Here is a 25114-nt window from a genome sequence, read left to right as displayed (position 1 = left end):
TTTTTGTTCCCGTGGTATATGAATGGCCCCTAGGTTCTTTGCATTCAAAGGGGCTTAGAGTAACTGCTAATTGCGAAAATCATGTAAAAATCGGACAAAAAAACGTGTACAAATCTTTGTATTTACAAAACGATGTTATCATTATCCAAAACGGGACGAAAGAGACGAGTCCAGACAACGATGCAGGTGTTTTGATTGGGAGAGGAGGTTCAATAAAGCAGTTATGTAAAAACGTAATTATATAGTAGAAACTCATTTCCAGCATTTTGGTAATGCCCAACGGGAAACAGATCGAAATGCTGAATTAAACGAAAGAAAAGACCTGCAACCTTTGGGACTCCAACCTAATGCATTAAACCTTGTACTATTCCTGGGCTCTGACGTCACAGGAGGAACACATCTTTATCGCATTGACGACAGTGAAGCTCGTCCGTGAGAGGCTAATAATGGGTTCCGCTTAATTCGATATGTTTTTCGTTCGACATATTTGTAAAAATATTGAATAAATATGATTAACCGCTATTAAGAGGTTATCCAAAAAGCTCTTGTAGTTATCTGGCGAGTTACATGAAAAAGTCACGAATGGTCTGGTAGACTTTGAGTTATGACGCACATCAAATTTTTTCGGAGTTTATCCGGAGATTCACTGTCACTTGCACCATTTTCAATATTAGGCAATGAAAATACAAGCATATACTGTTTAAACGTTGGCTTATTACATGTCAGTTGCCTAAATTAACTAACACTCTCTGTATCGTCAGAAAAAGATAAAAACTATTTTTTCGACCGAAAATACCTCCCCCTTAACCTTCGTTCTGTGCAAAAAACCATGAACAATCTTCGAAAAACATGATTCCCACACACAGAAAAAATGTAGCATAGCTTATATAATTATTGAAGATCGATTTTATATTACCGTAGACTTATTGTGGCGGTTTTTATGGATGCTTGAAAAGCTACCGAACGGGAAATAGAGGGTCGAATAACTACTTCTGAAGACGAACAAACCGTAGGCCGAAACGTCAATAGGTTTTTTCTTTTTATTTTTCACCGAAATACATCACTCAAAAACCGCCACAATATAAATAATTATTAGGAATGGGGCCGATAATATTTTTATTTATGTATTGAATTTAATAAATAATTTAATGTCTCTCCCTAATTGAGTGTCACTGAGTAATCCTATTCGTTAATCTTGTTCAAAAACGTTCATTGAAAAGTTAAGCAATTATGGGTCGCACACGAAAACGCACACGCAAGTGAGAGAATAGCCATTGAAATTTTCACAACTTTTCCGATATTTAGGGCGTAAATTCGAATGATAGTAGTATTCATGGTGGGCGATAGAGAATAAGGAGTAAGGATTGTGGAACTATTCAAACGGTGGGTAAGTAACCAAAACCAAAACTTCAAACCAAATTAACTAAAGTTCCACGAAATAACATCTATAGGAAGGTAGTAAGATTTATAAAAAAGACAGAAGGAACTTGCCACCATATACAATTGGGGGGAATCATTTTCCGAAACCAAACGAAAAAAAAGATATAATTATAGACACACTATGTGCGGGGGGAGAGACATAGAGAGAGAGTCGGATTCGGGGAGTGCAAAGGTTCTGTGTTTGGTTGGGAAAGGGGTGGGGGGTTTCTCATAGGAGCAAAACGATAGTAAGTAGATACGGAAACGAAAAAACAAACAACAAAAAAACAAACAATACCAGCAAAGGACCCGGAAAGCGGTTAGAACACACGTACCTGAACTGAACCATGTCGGTCGGCTGGCGTTAGGTTGCCCAGTGTTCCAGTCTGTTTGGGCACGTCCGGCCAGGCGGCGACACCTCCCTTCGAATTCGTCTGCTGCATGGTTTTTTTTTTGATTTGGGCGTGTATGAAATATTGTGTCGGTGAGCGCGGGATGTGAGTGAAGTGTTGTGGGTTGTATTGTATATGGATTTGTGCCAATATTCGTCATTGTGTTGGTGGTCAGATGGTGGCATATTCCGATTATTTTTATTTATTTTTTTTCAGGCCGCATGTCAAACAAATTGAAATCGGAAAAAAAGAAAGAGGACAAAGAAGAAACATCTGATCAGTTACTCGGCTTTTTTGCTAGAAAGAGCGAAAGTGGCACTACTTAATAATAGCAACTGGCTTTGATTTGCTAGAAATTTTTTTGGGGGTTTAAAGGGAGCAATAGCGTGGTTACAATTTCTTTTTTCCAAATGCGATAACATAGGTGGCATCTTGGTAGAAAACACAATGCCTGCCGCTCAAACATTGGGAAGGCATAGATTCGGAAAGATTTACAGGATGGGAACGATAGAGTTGTTTAACTGGCATGGAGAAGCAGTAGGGATAGTAAAAATAACACGTGTTTATGTAGGAAATACTAATATTTTTTTTTTGGAAAATTTAGGTATAAAGGCGAAATTGTTCGTAACTGTTGTGTAGATTTTCACGTATTGAGGCGTCTTCCACTGAAGAGGGTTAACTGACTAAATCTCTACTGGAACATAAGACAAACAGCAATAATAAAGAAAAACACGAATTAGCAAGTTTTGGAATACTTTGACAACCTCTAACACGACACAAGGGCACATTAAAAAATCTACACACAATGTTACTAAGACACAGTAACGGTACTCAATTCATTCAGATCACCTAATCCGATCGTCTTACACGCAAAATGCCAAAAGATGGCTCAATTGACACAGATTTTTTTTCTGAAGACATTAAATGTTTTGTCATTCTAAACTCTGGATTCTAACCAATAAGTAAAGCACTGAAAACATTTGTCTCGATACTCGAAACTTAAAGTGCACAATTTGCACCTTCCAGATCCGGTTCAGTGTCCTTCCAGTGCCGTGCAGAGGACACCAAAATTTTCTATATAAAGGGTGTTACAATAAAAAATGGCCAACTTAAACTTAACGCATTTTTTCATTGCGTATTTAAAAACTATAGAGCTTTTATTCAAAACGTCATATCTACAATGAGAGCATCACTTTGTTTACTTTCTCTTTTGATTTTTACGGCGTCACTATAGCACTTTTCACTTATTTTACCGTACAGATCGAAAGACGGAGGTTTTGACTAGCATATTATGTAAAGAGTTGAGGTATAAATGCTAAAGCGACCGAATTATAAATAGAAATGAAAGTAAACAATGAGTCTCTCATTGTACATATCTTTTTGTAAAAAAGAAATCTGTACACCCCTCCTTTTAAAGATGTATGTGTGTAGCATCATGTCTACTGTTTAATTTTGACATTTGCTTTTCAGTTATGAAAATGGCATCGAAGAAAGAGGAACACCGGAGCAACATCTCCGTTCCGGATGTCGCAAGCAAGCTGGGAGTATCGTCTACAAGCGTGTATCGAGCTCAAAAATGAACTGGACTGTCGACTTGAAGGAAGGTCGGTGACTCCAAATCGAAGAGAACGATCGCGGAAGCTATTCATCCATATGCTGACGAAGTTTTATTGCGTGTTACAGGATGACGAAACCTACGTCAAGGCAGACTTTAAGCAGGTTCCCACAGGACTTTGGACAAGACTTCAACAGAGCGTTCTCCGGGATAGAATCTCGAAGAAAACTCCCATCTTAGTCAATTCGCATTTCGCAAGAGTGGAGGGACTGGAGCCTTTGGGGGAATCCTCCGACAGGCCCTGGCGGACGACTTGCCTGCCGACATAGCAATATTAGACATCGCCCAGGCCAACAACACAGTCTACCGCAAGGGGGTTCTCCGGCAACTAGCTAGCTGGGAAGTCACCGGAATCCTTGGGAACTACATCAAGAACTACCTCAACAATCGTGTCTTTCAAGTGGGAGCCGCCGCCAAATGCTCAGTATCACACTGTTGCAATTCCCATCACTTAGCAGCCACTAAGAGACCGGTCAAACTCAGAAATACACTTATCCCTTTCCGCAGAGAACCAAAAATCCTCGGTATAACGGTATTCCGAACTGTGAAAAGAGACTGTGAAAGCAGGAAACGCTTCACTCGAACCAGAGGTTATGTTTCATGCTGGGCAAGTCTAACCTGACGAGTGGTCCGGGGTCGGGGTTGCGCTAAAGCTGCTCGTTTAAAACGTCCTGAGGAGCGTTTTGGTAGACAGAAACCGGGAACGGCCCCGCTACATTTTGGTTACTCTGAACGTCTGCAATGCGCTCATCAATAGCAAAACATCCTACGGTATTGAAATAACCAGCCACAACCTGGAAGGGCTTATGAGGATCCTTGCTCTCCTGCACAACGGAACAACTCGGTTAGACTCTAACCTATTGCTCAGCACTACCACCGAAGCAGCCTGTGTCGAAGCTGGCATTCTCCCCTATCAGTAGGCGGCCGCTAACATCATACTCAGGCACGGTCTGGGATTCCTCGAAAGGACTTCTGGTAGCACTTGTGCCCTCCTGAAAACTGCTCAAAATGTATTCCTAGAATACACCGGCCCAGGTCACCCAGAAATAGCTCGCCTCCACAGAACCCGCGATCGACCCTGATACATGAGAAATCCGAACACCAACACCAACCTATCCATGTAGCTGCGAGCAGGCCATCCCCGAGGTCGCTCAGGCCACATTCCTAGAGATGATGAAGCAACGATTCCCGAACCACGTCCGGATCTATACTGACGCTTACAAGCTGCAAGAAACAGTCGGGTAGTGATCTTCGGAATAGGAGCTGGTCTGGCCTACCACATCCTCACAAGCTGCTCCGCTTTCTCGTCAGAAGCAAGGAGACCAGAGGGAATACCGACTATTATTCTGACGGACTCTATGTCGGTCATATTTGCCCTGGAAACATGAACGTCGAGCCACCCTTACATACAAGCTATAGAGGACACCGGCGATGCGTTGACCATGATATGCTGGGTACCCGGTCACTGCGGGATCAGTGGGAATGAGGAAGCCGACTCCTGGGAAGCTCGTGGGAGACAGGCCCGATGATCGCTGTCCGAATTGGTCCCATCGACGGATATCATCTCTCACTTCAAATCAGAAACTATGGCTCATTTTACCAGCCACTGGAGTAGCCAACTCGTCTACCTCCACAAAAAAGGAACGACTGGAGCAACAGGCTCGAACAGAGAGCACTCTCTCTGGAACATCTTCTGGTCGATTGTCCATAGTTTCAAAATCTCCACCAACTACCATCTTCAATCCGAGACACTCTGACCAACGATCCGACAAGTGAGGAGACAATTTTCATTCTTGAGAGATGCCGACCTGCTCTAGAAATAATCGGAACCCCACGGACTGATCGCCTCACCCGCTCCGGAATACTCTAAAACCCAAAGCACTCCAGCGACCTATCACGCGAAAACCTAGCAAGTTTGCTTTGGCATAAGTTGGCTGTTTATTACGATTGTAGGCTGTTTATTACGATTATTGTAGATTTCATTGGTGATATTCAAAAGGCTTTGAATATCACCAATGAAATCTACAATAATCGTAATAAACAGCCTACAATCGTAATAAACAGCCAACTTACGCCAAAGCAAACTTTAAGCAGATTCCTGGAATATCTAAAACTTTTGTTACGTCGACTGGAACAGGAAAGATGGCAGAGATTTTAGAAAACACTATAAGCTGCCGAAATTCGCAAAAATATCCCGTGTGACAAGCCATCTGTTCCTGTGGTTCCTGTGGGGTGAGATATACATGGCAACCGGGACCATCAACCAGGAAATTTATGTGCAGAAGTACCTGGAAAAAACGTCTGATGCCTTTCCGCAAGCAAAATTAGTGTTCCGTTCTGTTTTGACCGAATTTGCATCTTGTCATTACGGAAAAAAAACCTTGAAACGGTATTCCGCGAACAACGTCCAGGTGGTTCCGAAGAACATGAACCCCTCAACACGCCAGAGCTCCGCCCAATACAAAAATATTGGGACCCTTAATACTATATTTCTATATAATTGTTTAAAATCATTTTTGCGTGTGAAGAGTACAAAAGCTATAACTAAATTAGTAGTTATGGTATTTGCTATTCGATTACGTCTCATCAGAATCCGACTTTAACTTAGTGACCAAACAAATTTGGCGCCAGGTTGACACTAGCTTTAAAAGTCGAAATGCAAACTCCATAACTAATTTAGTTATAGGTTTTGTCCTCTTCACGTGCAAAGGTATTTTCAAGCATTCTTCTCCACTAAGGAGAAATATAGCAATATAGCATATAGGTTTGCTAAACCTAACCAAGTTTTGATTTCATTAATTTATATCAGCTAAGGATGGTATTGGAGCTGAACTCATCAAAATGGGTCAGGAAAGGCTGACCATTTGTCTGCACAAACTGATAGTCAGAATCTGGGAATCCGAACAGCTACCGGAGGAGTGGAAGCAAGGGGTTATTTGCTCCATCTATAAGAAGGGCGACAAGCTGGAATGTGAGAACTATAGAGCTATCATCATCCTGAATGCCGCCTACAAAGTGTTACCCCAGGTTATCTTTCGACGCCTATCACTTATTACAAATGAATTTGTGGGAAGTTATCAGGCCGGTTTTGTCAACGGGCGCTCGACAACAGAGCAGATCTTCGCCGTACGGCAAATCCTCCAGAAATGCCGTGAATACCAGGTCCCAACGCACCTCCTGTTCGTCGATTTCAAGGCGGCATACGATAGCATCAACGGCACAGAGCAATGGAATATTAAGAACGAACACGACTTGCCCGGGAAGCTCACAAGACTAATTAAAGCGACGATGGAGGGGGTGCAAAATTGTATGAGGATATCGGGTGAACTCTCAAGCCCATTCGGATCCTGCCGGGGGCTAAGACAAGGTGATGGTCTATCGTGTCTGTTGTTTAACATTGCATTGCACTAGAAGGTGTTGTGCGGAGAGCCGGGTTTAATAACCGAGGTACGATTTTTAGACGATTCAGCCAATTTGTATGCTTTGCGGATGACATGGACCTTATTGGGAGAACATTTGAAACGGTGGATGAGCTTTACACCCGACTGAAACGAGAAGCAGCAAAAGTTGGATTGGTGGTGAACGCGTCCAAAACAAAGTACATGCTGATAGGAGGGACCTAACGGGAAAGATCCCACCTAGGAAACAGTGTTACGATCGACGGGAATGTATTCGAAGTAGTGAAGAATCTCTGCTAACGGCTGATAATAATAACAGTAGGGAAATCCGAAGACGCGTCATCAATGGTAGTCGTGCCTACTATGGGCTCCAAAAGAAATTGTAATCAAAAAAAAATCACCCACGCACTAAATGTACCATGTACAGAACGCTGATACGACCGGTGGTCCTCTAGGGGCACGAAACCTGGACCATGCTCGAGGAGGAGTCTTCGGGTGCCGTGTGCTTAGGACTACCAAGTATCCAGAAGATGGCCAAAGCCTGAAGAATACGATGGGCAGGGCACGTTGCGAGAATGCCGGACAACAACCCCGCTGAAATGGTGTTCTGCCCAAATCCGGCAGAAGACTAGAGAGTAGCGGCCCAAGATCGAGTAATCTGGAAGTCTAAAATACATTCGGAGCTCCCGGATTGTTCGGCTACGATGATAAAGCAGACAAATGACATTAGCTACGACAAGTCTTTTATACCGCGTCTATATGCCCGCTCACAACGTTGAGATAGATGGTGTGGTTACCTATTCTAGTTTGATATGCGTGAATCTATTGATTAGTTCAAGTACTCCGCTACCCCAATCTGTGAAGATTTTAGATAGCACGAAAGTGTATTTAGCATCAATCGCAAAGACCGGGTAAAACCCTATACTAATTCAGTATCTCACGGGGTGACCATCACTAGATCTCCCTTTCCAAACTGCATCCTCGTTAACAAGGTTTGCCGGTTTATCCGATTTTTTATGCCGCGGATCATGAATTGCATAAAAATGCAAGAAATTGGATCTTACACCCATTGTAGCAATAAAGCACGAGGTGGTAAATACGCAGGGAATTGTGGCGATCATTCTCGCAGTGGAAATGCCGAAAGCTAGTCCACAAGAGCTTTCGACATTTGTCGCTTGTAAACAGCTCGAGGAAAAACTGAAGCGTCCTATTTTGAATGCGGGTTCCTACACCATCAGCGCACCCAAATTCGACATGGATGATAAATGTTTTGAAAGTGGACGTAATGCCGCGCATACTCCAAAAACTGGGATATTTTAGCAAAAACATCGTGGATGTTAATCTGTGAGGTGTTTTTGTAGCTGCGTTTAGGATTATTCTCTCGTACTATGATGTAGTGCAACTAAAATTGGTTTATATTTCGGTTGAAATAGAGATCAAAATTAGAATCTCATTGCAGTTTCCAAGTCTGGAAATGGTTGCGTAGGTATCGACGAAACCATGGTTGAAGGTAATGGATGTGGGTGATTCCATTCATGTGATGGCTATGTCTCGTCTCATGACCAATCACTAAACGTTGCATGAGCATCTTCGTTACATTGGACCCATGGAGAGCAATCTTAGCACTTACGGCAAAAGCTATCTTGATGTCGCGAATGTATCCCGAATACAGTAGAGCCAGACCCAGGTCAATGTATTTCCTTTAGTAACCTATTTAGCTGCCCTCTATCGCTCATTCATATTCTCACAAACGCTGTACCACCTCTGTCACTGTGTCGTGTACCATCGATGATTTGGAGTGAGCTCAAGGCGACTTAATACGATTCCGTCATATAAACCAACTAGCTCGGGTTCTAATGCTTGCATTGAAATAAAGAGACAAAGTTCGCCGGTTGACAGCTCTATTAATTGGTTTACGGCAGCCTGGCAAAAATAATGAAGCAACTACATTATAATGACCGCCGACCCCACCCCGAAACGAAAAAGTCCGTCATCGAGGCGAACTTTGTGTCGGCCGGATACACCCGAGCGTCCTTAACACTCGGAATACCAAGGGGGTAAAAAAATGGGAACGCTTACTTTGGCCGGTCATATCTCAGCCGTTACATAATCGATTTTAAATCTGTCTTCACCAATAGAAAGATATGTCTTTTGTGAATACGTCAAATTAAAAAATAGAAGAATAGAGTTATCTACCGTAAGTTACAGTAAAAAGAGTATAACAAAGTCAGTGAGAAAAAAATGGGAACGCTTCTTTGACTTGCCATATCTTAGCTGTTTGCTCACCAATTCTAATTCTTTTGTCACCATTGGATAGGTAAATCTTTTATAAAAACAGTGAACAAAGAATGATAGAAATCAAATTTGTATATCTGAAGTAATTGTAAAAACAGTAATTAAGAGTCAGTACAGAAGAAATGAGTTTTTCTGTTCAAACAATCGTATCACGACCGTTTGTCAACCAATTTCAATTTTCCTTACACCAATGCAATCCTTAGAGCTTCTAGACTTGTAATATATGCAATAAATAGTAGATTTTCAAAAATTACTATACTTTTTCGAGTTTTTAGGAGATAGGATTTTTACAATGTACGTGGCATACGGTTGATTGAAATTCTTTGCGACTTGTTAGTTTTACGGTTTAAAAATTACCTGTTTACTCAATAGTTCTATATATTATACATGGATATTATTATATCAAAATGTTTGCACGAACGTGGAGAAACACATTATTGTATGTAAGTTACTAAATAATAGAGTGTGTTAGGACGATTCAGTAAATACGAAGAAGTTCAGAATTTTAAAATATTCATCATATAACTTTAAATTTGAAGCGATGACCTATACATTTTAATACACCAGTCGATTGTAATTGATGGCGGCTACAATTTCTGAAAAAACACATTTTTATATTTTCTCAAGAAATAGCCAAAAGTACTTAGAAGTACAGAAATTTCATTTAGTTGGCAAATAACGTCGAATTCAAAGCGATGAACCATACCTTTTTATATACCAATCGATTATAATTGATTTTGGTTACAATTTCTGGAAGAACAATTTTTATATTTTCTCAAAAAATAGACAAAAGTACGTAGAACTACAGTAATTTCATTTAGTTGACAAATAACTTCAAGTATTCAAAGCTATCACCTATGCAATTTATACACCAATCAATTGTAATTAATTTTGGCTACAATTTCTGAAAGAACAAATTTTTATGTTTTCTCAAAAAATAGCCAAAAATACGTACAAGTACAGAAATTTCATTTAGTGGGCAAATAACGTCGAATTCTAAGGGATGATTTATACTGTTTTAATACACCAATCGATTGTAATTGATTTCGGCTACAATTGTTGCAAGATAAATTTTTCATATTTTCCCAAAAAAACGACAAAAATTCGTAGAAGTACAGAAATTTCGTCTGATTGGCACATAACTACAAATTTCCGTACTTCTACGTATTTTTGGCTAATTTTTGAGAAAATATAAACAATTGTTCTATCAGAAATTGTAGCCGCCATCAATTACAATAGATTGGTGTATAAATAGTGTAGGTCATTTTAATTTGCAGTTATTTGTCAATCAAACGAAATTTTTGTACTTCTACGTATTTTTGTCGTTTTTTTAAGAAAATATAAAAAGTTTATCTTGCAACAATTGTAGCCGAAATCAATTACAATCGATTGGTATATATTAAAGTGTAGTCATCACTTTGAATTTGACCTTATTTGCCAACTAAATCAAATTTTCGTACTTCTACGTATTTTGTCTATTTTTTGAGAAAATACAAAAATGTGTTCTTTCAGAAATTGTAGCCACCATCAATTACAATCGATTGGTGTATAAAAAAGTATAAATCATCCCTTAAAATTCGACGTTATTTACCCACTAAATGAAATTTCTGTGCTTATTCGTATTTTTGGCTATTTTTTTAGAAAATATAAAAATATGTTCTTTCAGAAATTGTAGCCAAAATCAATTACAATCGATTGGTGTATAAAATGCATAGGTGATAGCTTTGAATACTTGAAGTTATTTGTCAACTAAATGAAATTACTGTAGTTCTACGTACTTTTGTCTATTTTTGAGAAAATATAAAAATCGTTCTTTCAGAAATTGTAACCAAAATCAATTATAATCGATTGGTTTATAAAAAGGTATAGGCCATCACTTTGAATTCGACGTTATTTGCTAACTAAATGAAATTTCTGTACTTCTACGTACTTTTGGCTATTTTTTGAGAAAATATAAAAATGTGTTTTTTCAGAAATTGTAGCCGCCATCAATTACAATCGATTGGTGTATTAAAATGTATAGGTCATCGCTTCAAATTTAAAGTTATATGACGAATATTTTAAAATTCTGAACTTCTTCGTATTTACTGAATCGTCCTAACACACTCTATTATTTAGTAACTTATTTTAACATAACATTTTGATATAATATTATCCATGTATAATATGTAGAACTATTGAGTAAACAGGTAATTTTCAAACCGTAAAACTAACAAGTCGCAAAGAATTTCAATCAACCGTATGCCACGTACATTGTAAAAATCCTATCTCCTAAAAACTCGAAAAAGTATAGCAATTTTTGAAAATCTACTATTTATTGCATATATTACAAGTCTAGAAGCTCTAAGGATTGCATTGGTGTAAGGAAAATTGAAATTGGTTGACAAACGGTCGTGATACGATTGTTTGAACAGAAAAACTCATTTCTTCTGTACTGACTCTCAATTACTGTTTTTACAATTACTTCAGATATACAAATTTGATTTCCATCATTCTATGTTCACTGTTTTTATAAAAGATTTACCTATCCAATGGTGAAGAAAGAATTAAAATTGGTGAGCAAACAGCTAAGATATGGCAAGTCAAAGAAGCGTTCCCATTTTTTTTCTCACTGACTTTGTTATACTCTTTTTACTGTAACTTACGGTAGACAACTCTATTCTTCTATTTTTTAATTTGACGTATTCACAAAAGACATATCTTTCTATTGGTGAAGACAGATTTAAAATCGATTATGTAACGGCTGAGATATGACCGGTCAAAGTAAGCGTTCCCATTTTTTTAGACCCCCTTGGTAGTCCGCGTAACTTTTTACCCCCTTGGTATTCCGAGTGTTAAATACGATCCTGGCGTTTATGCAGAAAGGTGAGAACATCGAGTGCAAGCCGGGTTCCGTCCGACGGTTTTGCGTGACCGTAAGGTGCAGCAAGAGGAAGACGTAAATCAAGGAGGCGAAATCCATAAGCATCTGGAGCCGAGAGGTCGCTGCGACAGGCCAGACGGTCAGAAAATATTTAACCAACGTTGACATCGTCATGAGAAAGTGGAACTCGAGGTTGGCCATATCGGAAGCGCAAGCTGTCACCAAAACGCAGTGATTGAATGTGCTCGTTAAGGATGTCTTTCCGGCGAAGTGTAACGTGATTGTGACCATGGCGACGAAACGTATCTGACGCTCGACGACTATGACTGCCAGGAGACCGGCCATTTCGCGTCCCCGTAAAGTACATCTCCCACTCGAAGTTCCCTTAGAAGACCCTTTTGTTATTGACAATCAGTGAGAAGGGGGTGTCAAAGCCGGTCTTTTTCTCTTCGTAATTTCCGGTCGACCAGGAGGTGTACAGCACGAAGTGTTTACCGGATTTGAGACTTCGATTAAGAAACACAAACCGAATTACGATGTCGTGTTTTGATCGGATCAGGCCTCAGCACATTACGTGGCGCGATCACTGGAGCAGATGGTAAATGAGGATTCCAGTCGTCCCCAAGAACACCAGTTCTCCAACGCGCCCAAGCTGCATCCAACCGAAAATTTCTGGGTGAACCTGAAGAGGAGGATCTATTCGAACAGTTTCGTGACGAAACGCGAAAGGGAAAACTGATCACTAAGATGACTAGAGAGTTGAAGAATATGTCAACTGCCGTAAGGTCGCCCGATAGGGACTGGTGTCATACTTGTGAAATCATGAATTAAGACCAGAATTAATGAAAATTTGTTTCGTTTTGATGTCTTTTATCGTTTTTACCCACCCATCTATAAATTATCTTTATTTTAATGCAAGTATTCAAGATCAACATCATTGTACCAACTCAGTGTCGCGCCGACCCGCACCAGAGCACTACTTTGTGAACGTCTTTACCATCACCACTATATCTATACGAACAACTGGCACTAGAAATTTGAAGCCGAGAACGACCATTTGAAGATGTTCCCTGAAGGTTCGAGGAGGACCATTCGGCTTGCCGGTTCGTGATGACTTGGCAGACCGAGACTGTCATTGGTGCCGCTGATCTTCCATTTCCCATTAGATGCTGGTATATTCTGTTGTATGTTCTCCACATCAATCTTTTCTAAGCATAGTTCAGTTGGCCTCCTTACAAAAAGCTAGATTCTCTTTGCGTAACTCTCTAAACTATAAATTGGATTTTTACCATCAATTAATTTTGTTGGCAATGACATAACGGCCTTGCGGAACATCATAATTCATTAGCTGTTTGTTCAGGAACACAAATTGAGTCTCCATCTTTGTAACCAGCATCAATACGGCGCTAGATTAGTTTTGGAACTAAGTTAGTGTCGAATTCTGATGAAACGAAGTCGAAATGCAAATTCCATAACTAATATAGTATCGATATTCAACGTCCATGATAATACATAAACATTTTCATCAATCGAATAATACAGATTGTACTGAATAGACGTAATAAAGATTTTTTGACTTTTTGACGACGAATGATTTTGAACAAATATATTGCCTTGAAAAAAAGAACTAATTAGTTCAAGATAGTACTATCGGAAGGGGACGGGCATAGCGTAGTTGGTAAATCGATTGCCTCGTACGCAGCTCACCGCTCCCAACCCCGCCATAGGGTTGGAGATTTTTTCCAAAAAACCCAAACCCGAAAAGAGGCGAATGACCCTAAGGTTAACACCTCTATAATAATAAAAAGTACTATCGGAAGTTTTAAAATTTTATGATCTGTACGAGCAAATCGTGCAACAGTTCAGTTGTCAAGGACCCAAGAAACGGTATTGCTTTCGATCAGTGATATCTTCTTCAAGAGCGGACGCGAAAAAGGCAGCGAAAGTGCAGTTCCTGCTGAGAATTCTCTGCATGAGTACGTCGCACGTACGCCAACTTAGTACTTTCAAAACCCTCGTGAGTTTCGTTCTCGATGATGCAAAAGTTGAGCGCCGTACAACATCCGGATCATCCAATTATTATATGTGCTTCCTGTGAACAAAAAATAACGTGTAGACTATTTTTGTGTCTCTAGGGTGATCAAGAGAGGCTGTGAGAACCTAGAGCCCAGCGAAAACACGGCGGATTAGTTCAATTGCACTTCGATAAACACGAACTCCACATTTTGTCTGATCGTACGTCGATTCTACTGTTGAATCTCTAAGTTAACGTGGAAGCTTTTATTGCAACAGGGAAATTCATGGCCAATAAAGTAATCTTTTGAACTTGTTGGCTGTCGCTGGTTGAGTCAACGATACAGACTTGTGTTCTCGGTCGTCCTCAAGGCAAGCCTCGAATACTGTAAGTTAACGAAGCTGTGATTCAATCTCAAACCCAAAGCCAGATCCGTGATCAAACATAAGCAACCAATTTCTGTCACGTTCGTGGAGAAGATCGATGCTGAATTGGCAGCTTCAGTTGGTATCACCACATCAGGCAATCAGTCGCGGTTGTCTACTCCAATTTCCACATTGAAAAAACTAGCAGGAAAAGTGCATGTATGTGACGATTTCTCAACCGGACTTCTACTTTTTGAAGTTCACACACTATTCACTGTCGGTCCCAGACAACATTTTCAGCAAGTTTTTTGGTTGTCGGTACTTTAGTGTCATTGACTTCAGTCATACTCATGTTCAAGGGGAAGTTGACGACGATTCGAAGCAGCTACTAACCATCAACATGATTTAGCGTTACTAGCAGGTATACAGGTACTTGAGTATTTCTTTTCAAACGAACTGCTTAACCATTGATCGAGATCTAGCGCATTACCATAATTCTAGCCTGACCAATTCTACGCAAGAGAGCTACACATTTCCAAACCTCCTCTATAATCTGTAGTATTTCGTCGTTTAGTTCTTCATCGTAATAGCTGAAAAAATCCTCATCCTGGAAGGTAGCAACGTCGAAGAACGACATTTAGAAACGGTTTGTAAGTTAACCTGATAGTTGATGAATGATACTGTTTGTTTGTTTTCGTTCGTCATGCAGCTTATGTGCGTGTAATTTAATGTTCTTTGGTACTTGCAGTGGATAATGATAGTTAGTTTACACTTTGCTATACAGCGAAGTTATCAACAAATGCAACAATAGGGAGAGACTTATGCCATACACACACATACATCCATTATGCCCTCGAAATGATGATAGTCGAAACGAAACGAAAAAAAAATACACAATGTTGTTTGTTCTGATTTTAGTTACCAGTGCTATATTTTTAAGGATAAAGACAGTGGGTGAGTGGTGAGGACGTGGGATTTGGGACACGAATTCTTCGAAATGTTGTTGGTGTGTTAGCGCAAACTATGTTTTCACCTATTCTGGTTATAAGATGGTACAACATAGAAACTTGGATCGTGATTCAAGTACCTTATTTACAGGTGTGTGTCTTTCTCTGTTTGGTGATACAACTACTTCGTGGCCGGTTTGCAGCGATCCCACTGGGGTTGACTGTGGACGAAAAAGCAGAATGTTAGAATGTAGATTTATTGAATGGACAACACATAATAACGAGCTTAGCGATAATATTACAATTAGTAAAGTTTGAGTATAGCACATCATCCCATCCCTCACGGGGCAATAACCAAAGCAACTGGGAAACTAAACTAGTCTACACGAGATATCGATTTTGCTTGAGTACCCTATTTCTCAAAAAAAGTATCGAAATCTGCGGCGCATAATCCGAAAACGATTATGGCTTCTGGAGCAGTTTTTGAATTGTGTTTTGGATGCAGCCATTATTGCAAATAATCGTGGAGAACGCCTGATTTTTCTACAATCTACACGTATCGGGCATAGATGTCTTCAAGGGAATCCGTACCAAACGAAAGAAGAAGGCCAAAAACCTTCCAGCTGCGGGTGATTTCAAAGCTCCCTTAAAGGTGTAAACACGTCTGTTTCGTGAACGGTTAGGTGTTTACTTTATGTGCCTTCCCCAGTCATACACGCAGTAAATCCAATTACTGAGAATTCATGTCTATCCATCGTTGCATAAACGGTAAATCGAATTGTATTGATGAGTACTAGGACATTGCAATTTTTTTTTTTGAATTCTCGAAGCCCCCCCCCCCCCTCTCATATTGTGACAGATGTCAAAGTAAGCTCAGATGCCAAATTTCACATCATTTGGACCATACTAGACACCCGCCCACTTCGCTTGAATTTTTTTTGAAATTGGTGCTACGTAAAAATATGGAGGAAAAATATATTAAATGCTATAACTTTTGAAGTAGCAATCAGAAAATTACAATTCATACCTCTTTAAAAAGGAAATAATCGTAGTATTTGAATGGAGATATTTTTGTTTCTAGAAAAATACGGGGAAGATATCTCAGATATCGATCGGAGCCTTTTTGACCTTTGTCCGAATACGAGAAGTTGAGGTTATAGGACCTTTTGTCATTCATATTAAATTTAATCATTTTCTCGTGCATATATCTCTATTATTCTTCGCTCAATTTTAATAAACTATACCTTGTTGAACGTGGAAAATCCTTAGCATCATAACAAAAATAGATTAGTTGCCGGTAAAATTCAGGAACATCAAATTATCTGATATATATAGTGTCGATTTCACATTTTTATCATAAAATCGCACATCTTAACTCCATTTAACAACAAAATTATTATTTAATTTACTACTTTTAGTGTAAAATACGCTTAGGGATCGCATGAGAAAAGTTTCATTCCTAGAAAAATAGGAAAAGTTAAGGTATTAGGACAAATAATGAAAAAGTGAGATTTGTAAAGTTAATATCAAAAAGTTTGATGTTTCTGAATTTTACCTCTAACCTTTCTATTTATATTTTATTCCTCAGAATTTTCCACGTCCAACAAGTTACATTTTATGAAAATTGATTGAACAATAATAGAGATATATGCACGAGAAAATGATAAAACTTTATATGAATGACAAAAGGCCCTACAAGCCCAACATCTCGTATTCGGACAAAGGTCAAATGGATTCCGTTAGATTTCAGAGATTTTTTCACATTAGAAAAACTGCAAAATATGTATGATTTGCATCACGGAGCAGAAAAATTATTCAAAAAAAGGGAATTTTGGGGCCAAATTGGCCCAGTACCCCACTTTCCCGTTTTTTCTAGAAACAAAGATAACTCCATTCAAATTATAAGATTATTTTCTTTAAAATGAGGTATAAATTGTAATTTTCTGAGTGCCAATTCAAAAGTTATAGCATTTAATATATTTTTCCTCCAAATTTTCACATAGTACCAATTTCAAGCGAAGTGGGCGGGAGTCTAGAATTGTCCAAATGATGTGAAATTTGACATCTGAGCTTACTTTGACATTTGTCACAATATGAGAGGGGGGGGGGGGGGGCTTTGAGAATTCAATTTTTTTTTTTGCAATGCCCTAATGAGTACTACAGTATAGTACTATAGTCGAATGACAGTCAGAAAATTGCTTAATTTTTATTTTTCATTTATTTTATACGGCTCAACGCGTTAGCTTGACTAAGCCGTGGATATTTAATTGTAGAAAACAAAAACAAACATAATCAATTCATGTCTGTTCGGTTCTGTTTGCGCAGTTTGCTGCTGCGTCTTGATACCCTTTTTTCTGGGCGGTGAAGCATTAGCTGTTGTTACCTGCGCGACTGTCGAGGGGGAATTGAAAACCTCGAGCAGTCCCGGAAAGCTCAGAAAATGCGCTCACAAAACTGAAAACACAACAAATCTTCATATTCAACATAAAACTTTATTGGCGCTGCTTCGCCCTTCTCCTCTAACTCAAATTCATCTTCATTTTCCTTCTTTTCTCTACTCTCCTCCTTTTTATTTCCTATTCAACTGCATCTCGCTCCTTTCTCTACTCTGTTCTTACACGTTACGCACATATTTTATTTTACTCGCTCTTTCTTCCGGGGCGCCCCTTTACGCAGGAAAAACAACGCTCATTTCCTCCTTTCTTCCTCTCCTGTCGCTTTCGCCTACGCACACGCCTTCGCGGCCTATTACACAGCGTCCCGGATCAATTCTCCGTTGTTGGCTCACTCCGCCGCATGCGGACTCCGAAACTGTACCCCAGCTTCTTTTCGTAACAATGAAGGTATGATGGTCGTCTCGGCTGGCTTCTCGACCGTAGGGGATGGCGAGACTTGTGGATTGAAACTACGTTTTGCCAGATGGCTGCTTGCCGACGAAAATCTGTAATTAAAACAAAAACCCTGCGACGCGAAGCGATCAGCTTCATTGCAGGTGCTCAAGCCTAGCGGGAAACTTACTTCCGATGGAAGGCTTTTGTTCTGCTTTTATCCTTAGTCTGAGCAGTCCGCCACGTGCTTTGATCCGAAAAATGTATCTCACGGTCTGTTGAATAGCGCGGGGTGGCCTTACTTTTTCGTGAATATCAAACTGTCCAGGTACGGCTAGTTGCCCAGTGAGCGGGATGAAATCTGTGACAAACATAAGCGATTTCATTTATTAAGCTGAACTTTCAGCAACGCGCTTGGTTCAGGCTCACCATTGTCTGTGCTGGGTGTTCTTTGCCGGCGTCCTTACAAGATGGCAGTGATAGCGTCCATGCTCTGACTGCGATTTTTCCTAAGCCGTCACAATTGAATTTAGCACGGCATAAATACAGTTTGATTTAGGCTTACCTTGCCTTGGGTGACTTTGCTGTGGGAAGTTGTGCAAAAGCGGATGCTCTTCCCGCAGACGAGATAATTTTCTGCCATACTTTTAACAGGCGTCCCTGCGAACACGGATGACTCTGACTGGTGACGGTCTATCGCGTGCAGCGTTGTGTGCGAACTGGTTAGAACTAATCACGCTCTTGGTCGCAATCGTATGCTCACTCCTTCGATGAGATTTATACAGAGATGCCAGGTACTTTTTTCAAATGTCTGCAATAATAATTTTAAAAGTCTGGGAAGTACAAAAAATGTGCGGCAAGCTAGTGTAACCAAAAGCCTTTATATTCAAAAATCTGCAAATATCTGCAACCAAACTAAAAAATCTGCAAATATCTGCAACCAAACGGAAAAATCTGCAAATATCTGCGTCATCGAAAAAATCTGCAGCTTAAATTAAAAGTCTGCGAATTTGCAGACTTGTCTGCAAATCTGGCATCTCTGGATTTATAATGTGTGAGAATGAGCGAATGACGAACGTAAAGCTCTCCGCTCTAATAACGGTCCGATGGTCTGATTTTGCTAGCCTCGCTTTGCATCGCCGTACGTGTGTATTCTCTGAGCAAAGGCTCTCCTATTTCCCAAGGTGAGTAAGTGAGAATTCGCAGCCTAGATTGACTGAACGAGCAAGGTTACCAAAAATACAGAATAATCTGTATTTATACAGATTTTTCAGCTATTTGCAGACCAAGAATCTGTATGTGCAGATATACAGATTTTTGCGTGTATGTACAGATATACAGATTTTTGAGAAATGATGTTACAAAAACTATTTTTACTGTATCGATTTTGTTGGTTATTTTCGTCAAATTTGAGACTAAGAGAAACGAAAGCAATGAAATTGAAAGACGAATAGGTATTCTAGAGCGAATCAGTTATAAACTTAGAACGGAAAACTAGGACTAGGCAGGCTCATATGGACATGATCGAAAGGAAGTGTGAAGAATTCTTTGCCTTCTGCTAAGTAGGAGTTGGGCGTTGCACCCAAGTCTACCGCATGGTCTATGGTAGAACATAACTCATCATCATGTTTTACCGCCGCGTCGGCCGAAAATAACCCACAAAATCGATACAGTAGAACCTTGCGGCATTTAAATCATAGTAACAACAAAAACTATTTTTAGAAATATTTTTTTCAGTTTCAGTAATACTTCCTCTGTGTCCCTCTCAGCGTAGCCCTCTATATTAGCACAGAGAACAGACGTACATCTTCAGCATTCAACTTGTGTAAAAATCTCTAACGGTTTCGAAGGTAGTTGGGATACCAAACCAGGTGCGCTACCGTCGTCATGTTTTTTGTGGCTGAGTTCGACTGAATTGACAGTGGTTATTCCTCTACCCAGTCAAACTAGTCCAGAACCGGTTCGGATTCGGACTTCCAGTATGAATCCCAGCTCAAATGCATGAACCGATAGTCAGAACCGGTTGTTTTCTTTGAGCAAGATTCCATACTGGATCCATTCAGGATTTCGAACCGGTTCCGAAATGGATTTGATGGATAGTTGGGATAAGTTGGTTTGGTGGCGCTAGTGTTTATCGTATATTAATTCAAATGTTTACACACGTTTTTTAAATATTTTTGTTCGATCATGGATGTCTGTTCTCTGTGATATTAGGCTGTGCACGCTGACGAAGTCGACTTAAAAATGACTTTTACTGTGAGCCGTGTTTACAAACATTGCTTCACAGTTTAATGACAGTGTTGATAAACACGGCTCACAGTAAGTCATTATTTATGTCGACTTCGTTTGCGTACACAGCCTAATTAAAATATATCTTCGCATTTGAGAAAGGTCGATCATTCTGAAAGGTAAAGGTTTGTAGTACACTCAGGTTAGCACCCAGAAAACGCCTGGCTGAAGTCTACTTCCAGAAGCGTTAATTGTAATGCTCTGTGACTAAGTTCTCTGTCCAAAAATTCGATAGCTACATTGATCGACTTAATGTATATAACATTATATATCAACAAAATGAAGAAGAAAATTATTTTTCCATTGTGCACATCGGTAAAGTTCAAGTTTCTGGATGTAAAATATCAGAACGATTTGTAGTGTTTTTTACGAAAATGTAAACAGGTCCTTGCTTGAGTGATTTAAACAACACGAATTAATAGGTTTGTTCCAGTACCAGGAGAAACTGGAAGTACTCCGGAGCAAACAGGGAGAAAATCGTTCCTGTATTATCTTCTTTTCTTTTTCATCTTCTGGTAGCAAATCGGAGTGAAAAGGAGCAAGAATTTTTTGCTCCGGAGCAACAGGGAGTGACTTCCGTGTACTGAAACAAACCTAATATCTTCGATAGATAATCCAGGAAAAGGTTAATCGACTCAACTGATTCGATACAGACATCGACACAGATTTTTCGAAGAGTACACAAAGATGAACAGATTTAAATACAGATTTAATTTTGGCAACCCTGTGAACGAGACTACATGTTTGTTGGTTGACGGGTGAAATGAAAAATCTTCGCGCAGGGTTGTGCGCGATCGGTGTGCGTAGGGATGCATTTGTTTTCTTAATGCTAAATATCTACTAATTATTGCAGCAAACAAACTTAAACGTAACACTGTGTTGTCCACCGCAACTTTTAAGTCAGTCCGTTTGTTTTCTCTCGCGTTGTCGTAAACCTCCATGTCATTACCGTACTGCTTTCTGGTTGTCGGATGTTCTAATTTGTTTCTTGTACTTACAGGACACTATTGCATACCCATCTTCATCGCTGTTTGCTTCTTTATTGGTGGTGCTGGTATGCTTCGAGATATAAAACTTATCATAGCAGCTGTCTGTTGGTTTGCAGTAGATTGGTCTTTTTTCTTAATGGATTAGGTGAATGGCTTTTTGTGATGTGCCATCTGGACGCAGTCCACAGGAACGATTACAGCTCGGACTGTCCAATATGACACTTGGTGACATGAAACCCGGCCACTTTTTAACTAGTTTAGGAGAATGACTGGAAATTCGTTGTATGAATCCGTGCTGTTTGGCCTACGGACCTCTAGATTTCCACCGCATGTCCAAACCGCCGTGATTGCTTCCAAAGGGGTCCCGGCGGAAAAAAGTTACTATCGCAGATGCCATTGTAGAATCTATGGGCCTTCAGCAACATCAACACCATCGGTGTGAGCACAGCAAGTACACCAGTGACGCTGAGTGGGTTCGCAGGTTCGGAATAAAGCATCTACGGAGCACGCCCCCGATTATTCGTACCGTTACTCTCAGACAGCTCGGAAGTGTTTTAATCTCTGTGCAGCGTGTTATTGGACGCTTTGTCTCGGTATTACTTTATGCTTGTTCGCAAGGCCAGATTCCTCAGGCAGTGAAAGTTAAACAATAGCCAGCTATATAAGCTGGATCGGCGCGTCATTGAAAGCTAATTTCAAGATAAGTGTTTTTTATCTTTTCTTACACATGTATTGCTTTATTCCGTGCGTTGACGTTGACGATGGCTCCCTCTCCTGACGACCAAATGGAAGCCGAATCGTCTCTCAAGGCTCCCCCCCACCGAACCAGAAAATATCCACTGAACTCTCAACAGGTCTTACTACGAGCAATTTACGCGCAACTATAATGTTCATATCCCAGCGGTAAAGGTAGAGACGGAAGGTGTCGTCATCGACGAGAGTTTGGCATGTCAGGATCTGCTGCAGTACGGGGTTGGCTGTTTTAGAGACCGCTTCCTTCATCCGGTGAAAAGACTTGATTGCAAGCGTTTGCACTCAGTAGTAGTTGCGGGGGATGGTTCGAGAACATACCCCCAATCAAACTCTTTTCAGGTGACCTTCGCTGGTACCGCTTTACCGAACTATAATCTCTTACACCATGCCCGTCTGCCTGTACGTCTTTTGTACCGCGGATTATGAATTGCACAAACTGTTAACAAATGGGTCACCCATTAGCAGCAACAAGGCCCGTGGAAATGCGGCGAGAATCATCTAGTTAATTCGTGCAGTAAAAATATTGAAAAGTGTCCTTACTGCACAGAGAGTCTGCATGATATCTCGGCATGTCCCGCGTACAAATTACGCGGGAATAAACTAAAACATTCCCTTGCGGAGCATTCCAAACGTTCTTTCGCAGAAATTCTAGAGAAACCTACGCCACCATCCTCAACAAACCACTATGTTCTCTTGCATCCTAATGAGGGCGAGGCTGATGACCCACCCACAAGATGGAACATCCATTGGGGTTCCCAGAAGTTATAAGAAGAGGAGGAACATTTCCTCTCCTAAACTTCTTTGCACTGGCCAAAATGTGACATCTCTTGGAAGTGCTGCAACCACACCGAAGCAAGTAGCTCCTGGTCTCGGAGGATTAATATCAGAGAAGGGGTTTCCAGCACTTCCCGGAACATAAAAAAACTCAAGTGTTCCTTGGTTTCAGTTCGAGAGCACTCGTCGCACAGAAACTATCAAACTCTCGGACACAGTGGACTGAATAATAAAAACTTTTAATATTACTAATCCTATTCAAAGTCTGATAGCTTTTCTACCTACAGTAATATGACTTCTGAATCAGTTGACTGCTAAATGGCCCCTCCTTTCAGCGATTGTATCCTTCGATGGCTAACTAATCGAACGAGGTCACGGATTTGATCACTGTTTTACAGTGGAATTGCAGAAGTATCATCCCGAAAATCGATTCCTTCAAAATTTTAATAAATAGTTTGAGTTGTGATGCATTTGCATTAGCGAAACTTGATTAACTTCCGATATAGATCTCAACTTCCATGACCTTAATATTATTCGCCTGGATCGAGAAACCCCCTATGGAGGAGTGCTTTTGGGAGGAGTACGATAACGGGCATTGAAGTTGTCGCTTGTCAAGTGACGACCACAGGCAAAGATGTTTGCATAGCTTCACCCCTAATACCGCGGTTGGGCACCCGCGACTACACGACATCATAGAATCCCTGTCTGCACCGCGACTAATTTTAGGAGACTTTAACTCTCATAGTGAATGATGAAAGCCAAGAATCGTAGCTACTGGCGCCGGTTCGTTGAATGGCTAACGAGAGAAACATCGATGCGGCTTTGTGCTTACGCAACCGAAACAGTACTAATTATAATTACATGGAATATTCAAACCGTTGGATATACGATTCCGCCTGGTAGATTTTTCCGGATTCCGCCTCGGTACAGAAGATCTATCATGCCACGTTCTCTCACGGTAACGCGAACCAAGTACCGTTTTCGACGGTGGAGTTCTCACTTATAATGTAACAATAAAATCCCAGGGTTAGACAGAATCAAATTCAACTTGTTAAACAATCTGCCAGACTTTTCCAAGAGACGCTTCTTGCATTTACTTAATAACTTCCTTGAGGATAATATTGACCCACATGATTGGAGGCAAGTGAGTGTCATCGCCATCCAAAAACCAGGAAAACCACCCTCCGACCACAACTCGTATCGACCAATTGCAATGCTATCCTGTATCCGGAAGTTATTCGAGAAAATGATCTTATTTCGCCTCGACAATTGGGTCGAAGCAAATGGCTTACTGTCAGATACACAATTTGGCTTCCGCAAAGACAAAGGGACGAACGATTGCCTTGCGTTGCTCTCAACTGAAAATCAAATGGCATATGCTAACAAAGAGCAGATGGCGTCAGTATTCTTGGATATTACGGGGGCTTTCGATTCAGTTTCTATCAACATTCTTTATGAGAAGTTGCACCAGCATGGTCTTTCACCAATTTTAAACAACTTTTTGCTAAACCTGTTGTCTGAACAACAAATGCATTTCTCACATGGTGATATATCGACATCACGATTTAGCTACATGGGCTTTCCCCAGGGCTCATGTCTAAGGCCTCTTTTCTACATTTTTTACGTGAATGACATTGAAGCATGTTTTGTCAATTCCTGCACGCTAAGGCAGCTTGCAGATTACGGTGTGGTCTCTATTACAGGTCCCAAGGCCGTCGACTTGCTAGGACCACTTCAAGATACCTTGGACAATTTGTCTGCTTGGGCTCTCCAGGTGGGTATCGAGTTCTCTACGGAGAAAACTGAGCTAGTCGTATTTTCTAGGAAGCGTGAACCAGTGAAACTACAGCTTCGGTTAATGGATAAAACTATTGCTCAGGTTTCAACATTCAAATATCTCGGGGTCTGGTTCGACTCTAAAGGTACCTGGGGATGTCACATTAGGTATCTGAAACAGAAGTGCCAACAAAGGATCAACTTTCTCCGTACAATAACCAGAACATGGTGGGGTGTCCACCCAGGAGACCTAATCAGACTGTACCAAACAATGATATTATCAGTGATGGAGTACGGATGCTTCTGCTTTCGCTCCATTGCGAGCATACATTTCATCAATCTTGAGAGATACCAGTATCGCTGTTTGCCTATTGCCTTGGGTTGCATGCACTCGACC

At 40.4% G+C, this 25114-nt stretch overlaps 1 protein-coding gene across 4 annotated transcripts in view; it reads right to left on the bottom strand.

The window, feature by feature from the left end:
- The window catches only part of LOC131684897 (casein kinase I), a 165031-nt gene that overhangs the window by 33638 nt on the left and 106279 nt on the right, over positions 1 to 25114 (bottom strand). For 2 of the 4 annotated variants that reach the window (XM_058968144.1, XM_058968147.1), the window contains exons 8-10: positions 15449 to 15529; positions 14903 to 14968; positions 1755 to 1856 (exon numbers count right to left, since the gene is read on the bottom strand). In XM_058968144.1, coding sequence (XP_058824127.1) covers positions 1755 to 1856; positions 14903 to 14968; positions 15449 to 15529 — 249 coding nt within the window. The remainder of the gene's footprint in view (positions 1 to 1754; positions 1857 to 14902; positions 14969 to 15448; positions 15530 to 25114) is intronic. The other 2 variants (XM_058968145.1, XM_058968146.1) reach the window with 1 other exon arrangement.

Source organism: Topomyia yanbarensis, chromosome 2 (genome assembly GCF_030247195.1).
Source record: "Topomyia yanbarensis strain Yona2022 chromosome 2, ASM3024719v1, whole genome shotgun sequence".
NCBI classification, from domain to species: domain Eukaryota; kingdom Metazoa; phylum Arthropoda; class Insecta; order Diptera; family Culicidae; genus Topomyia; species Topomyia yanbarensis.
This window is presented reverse-complemented; position numbering and strand designations above follow the sequence as displayed.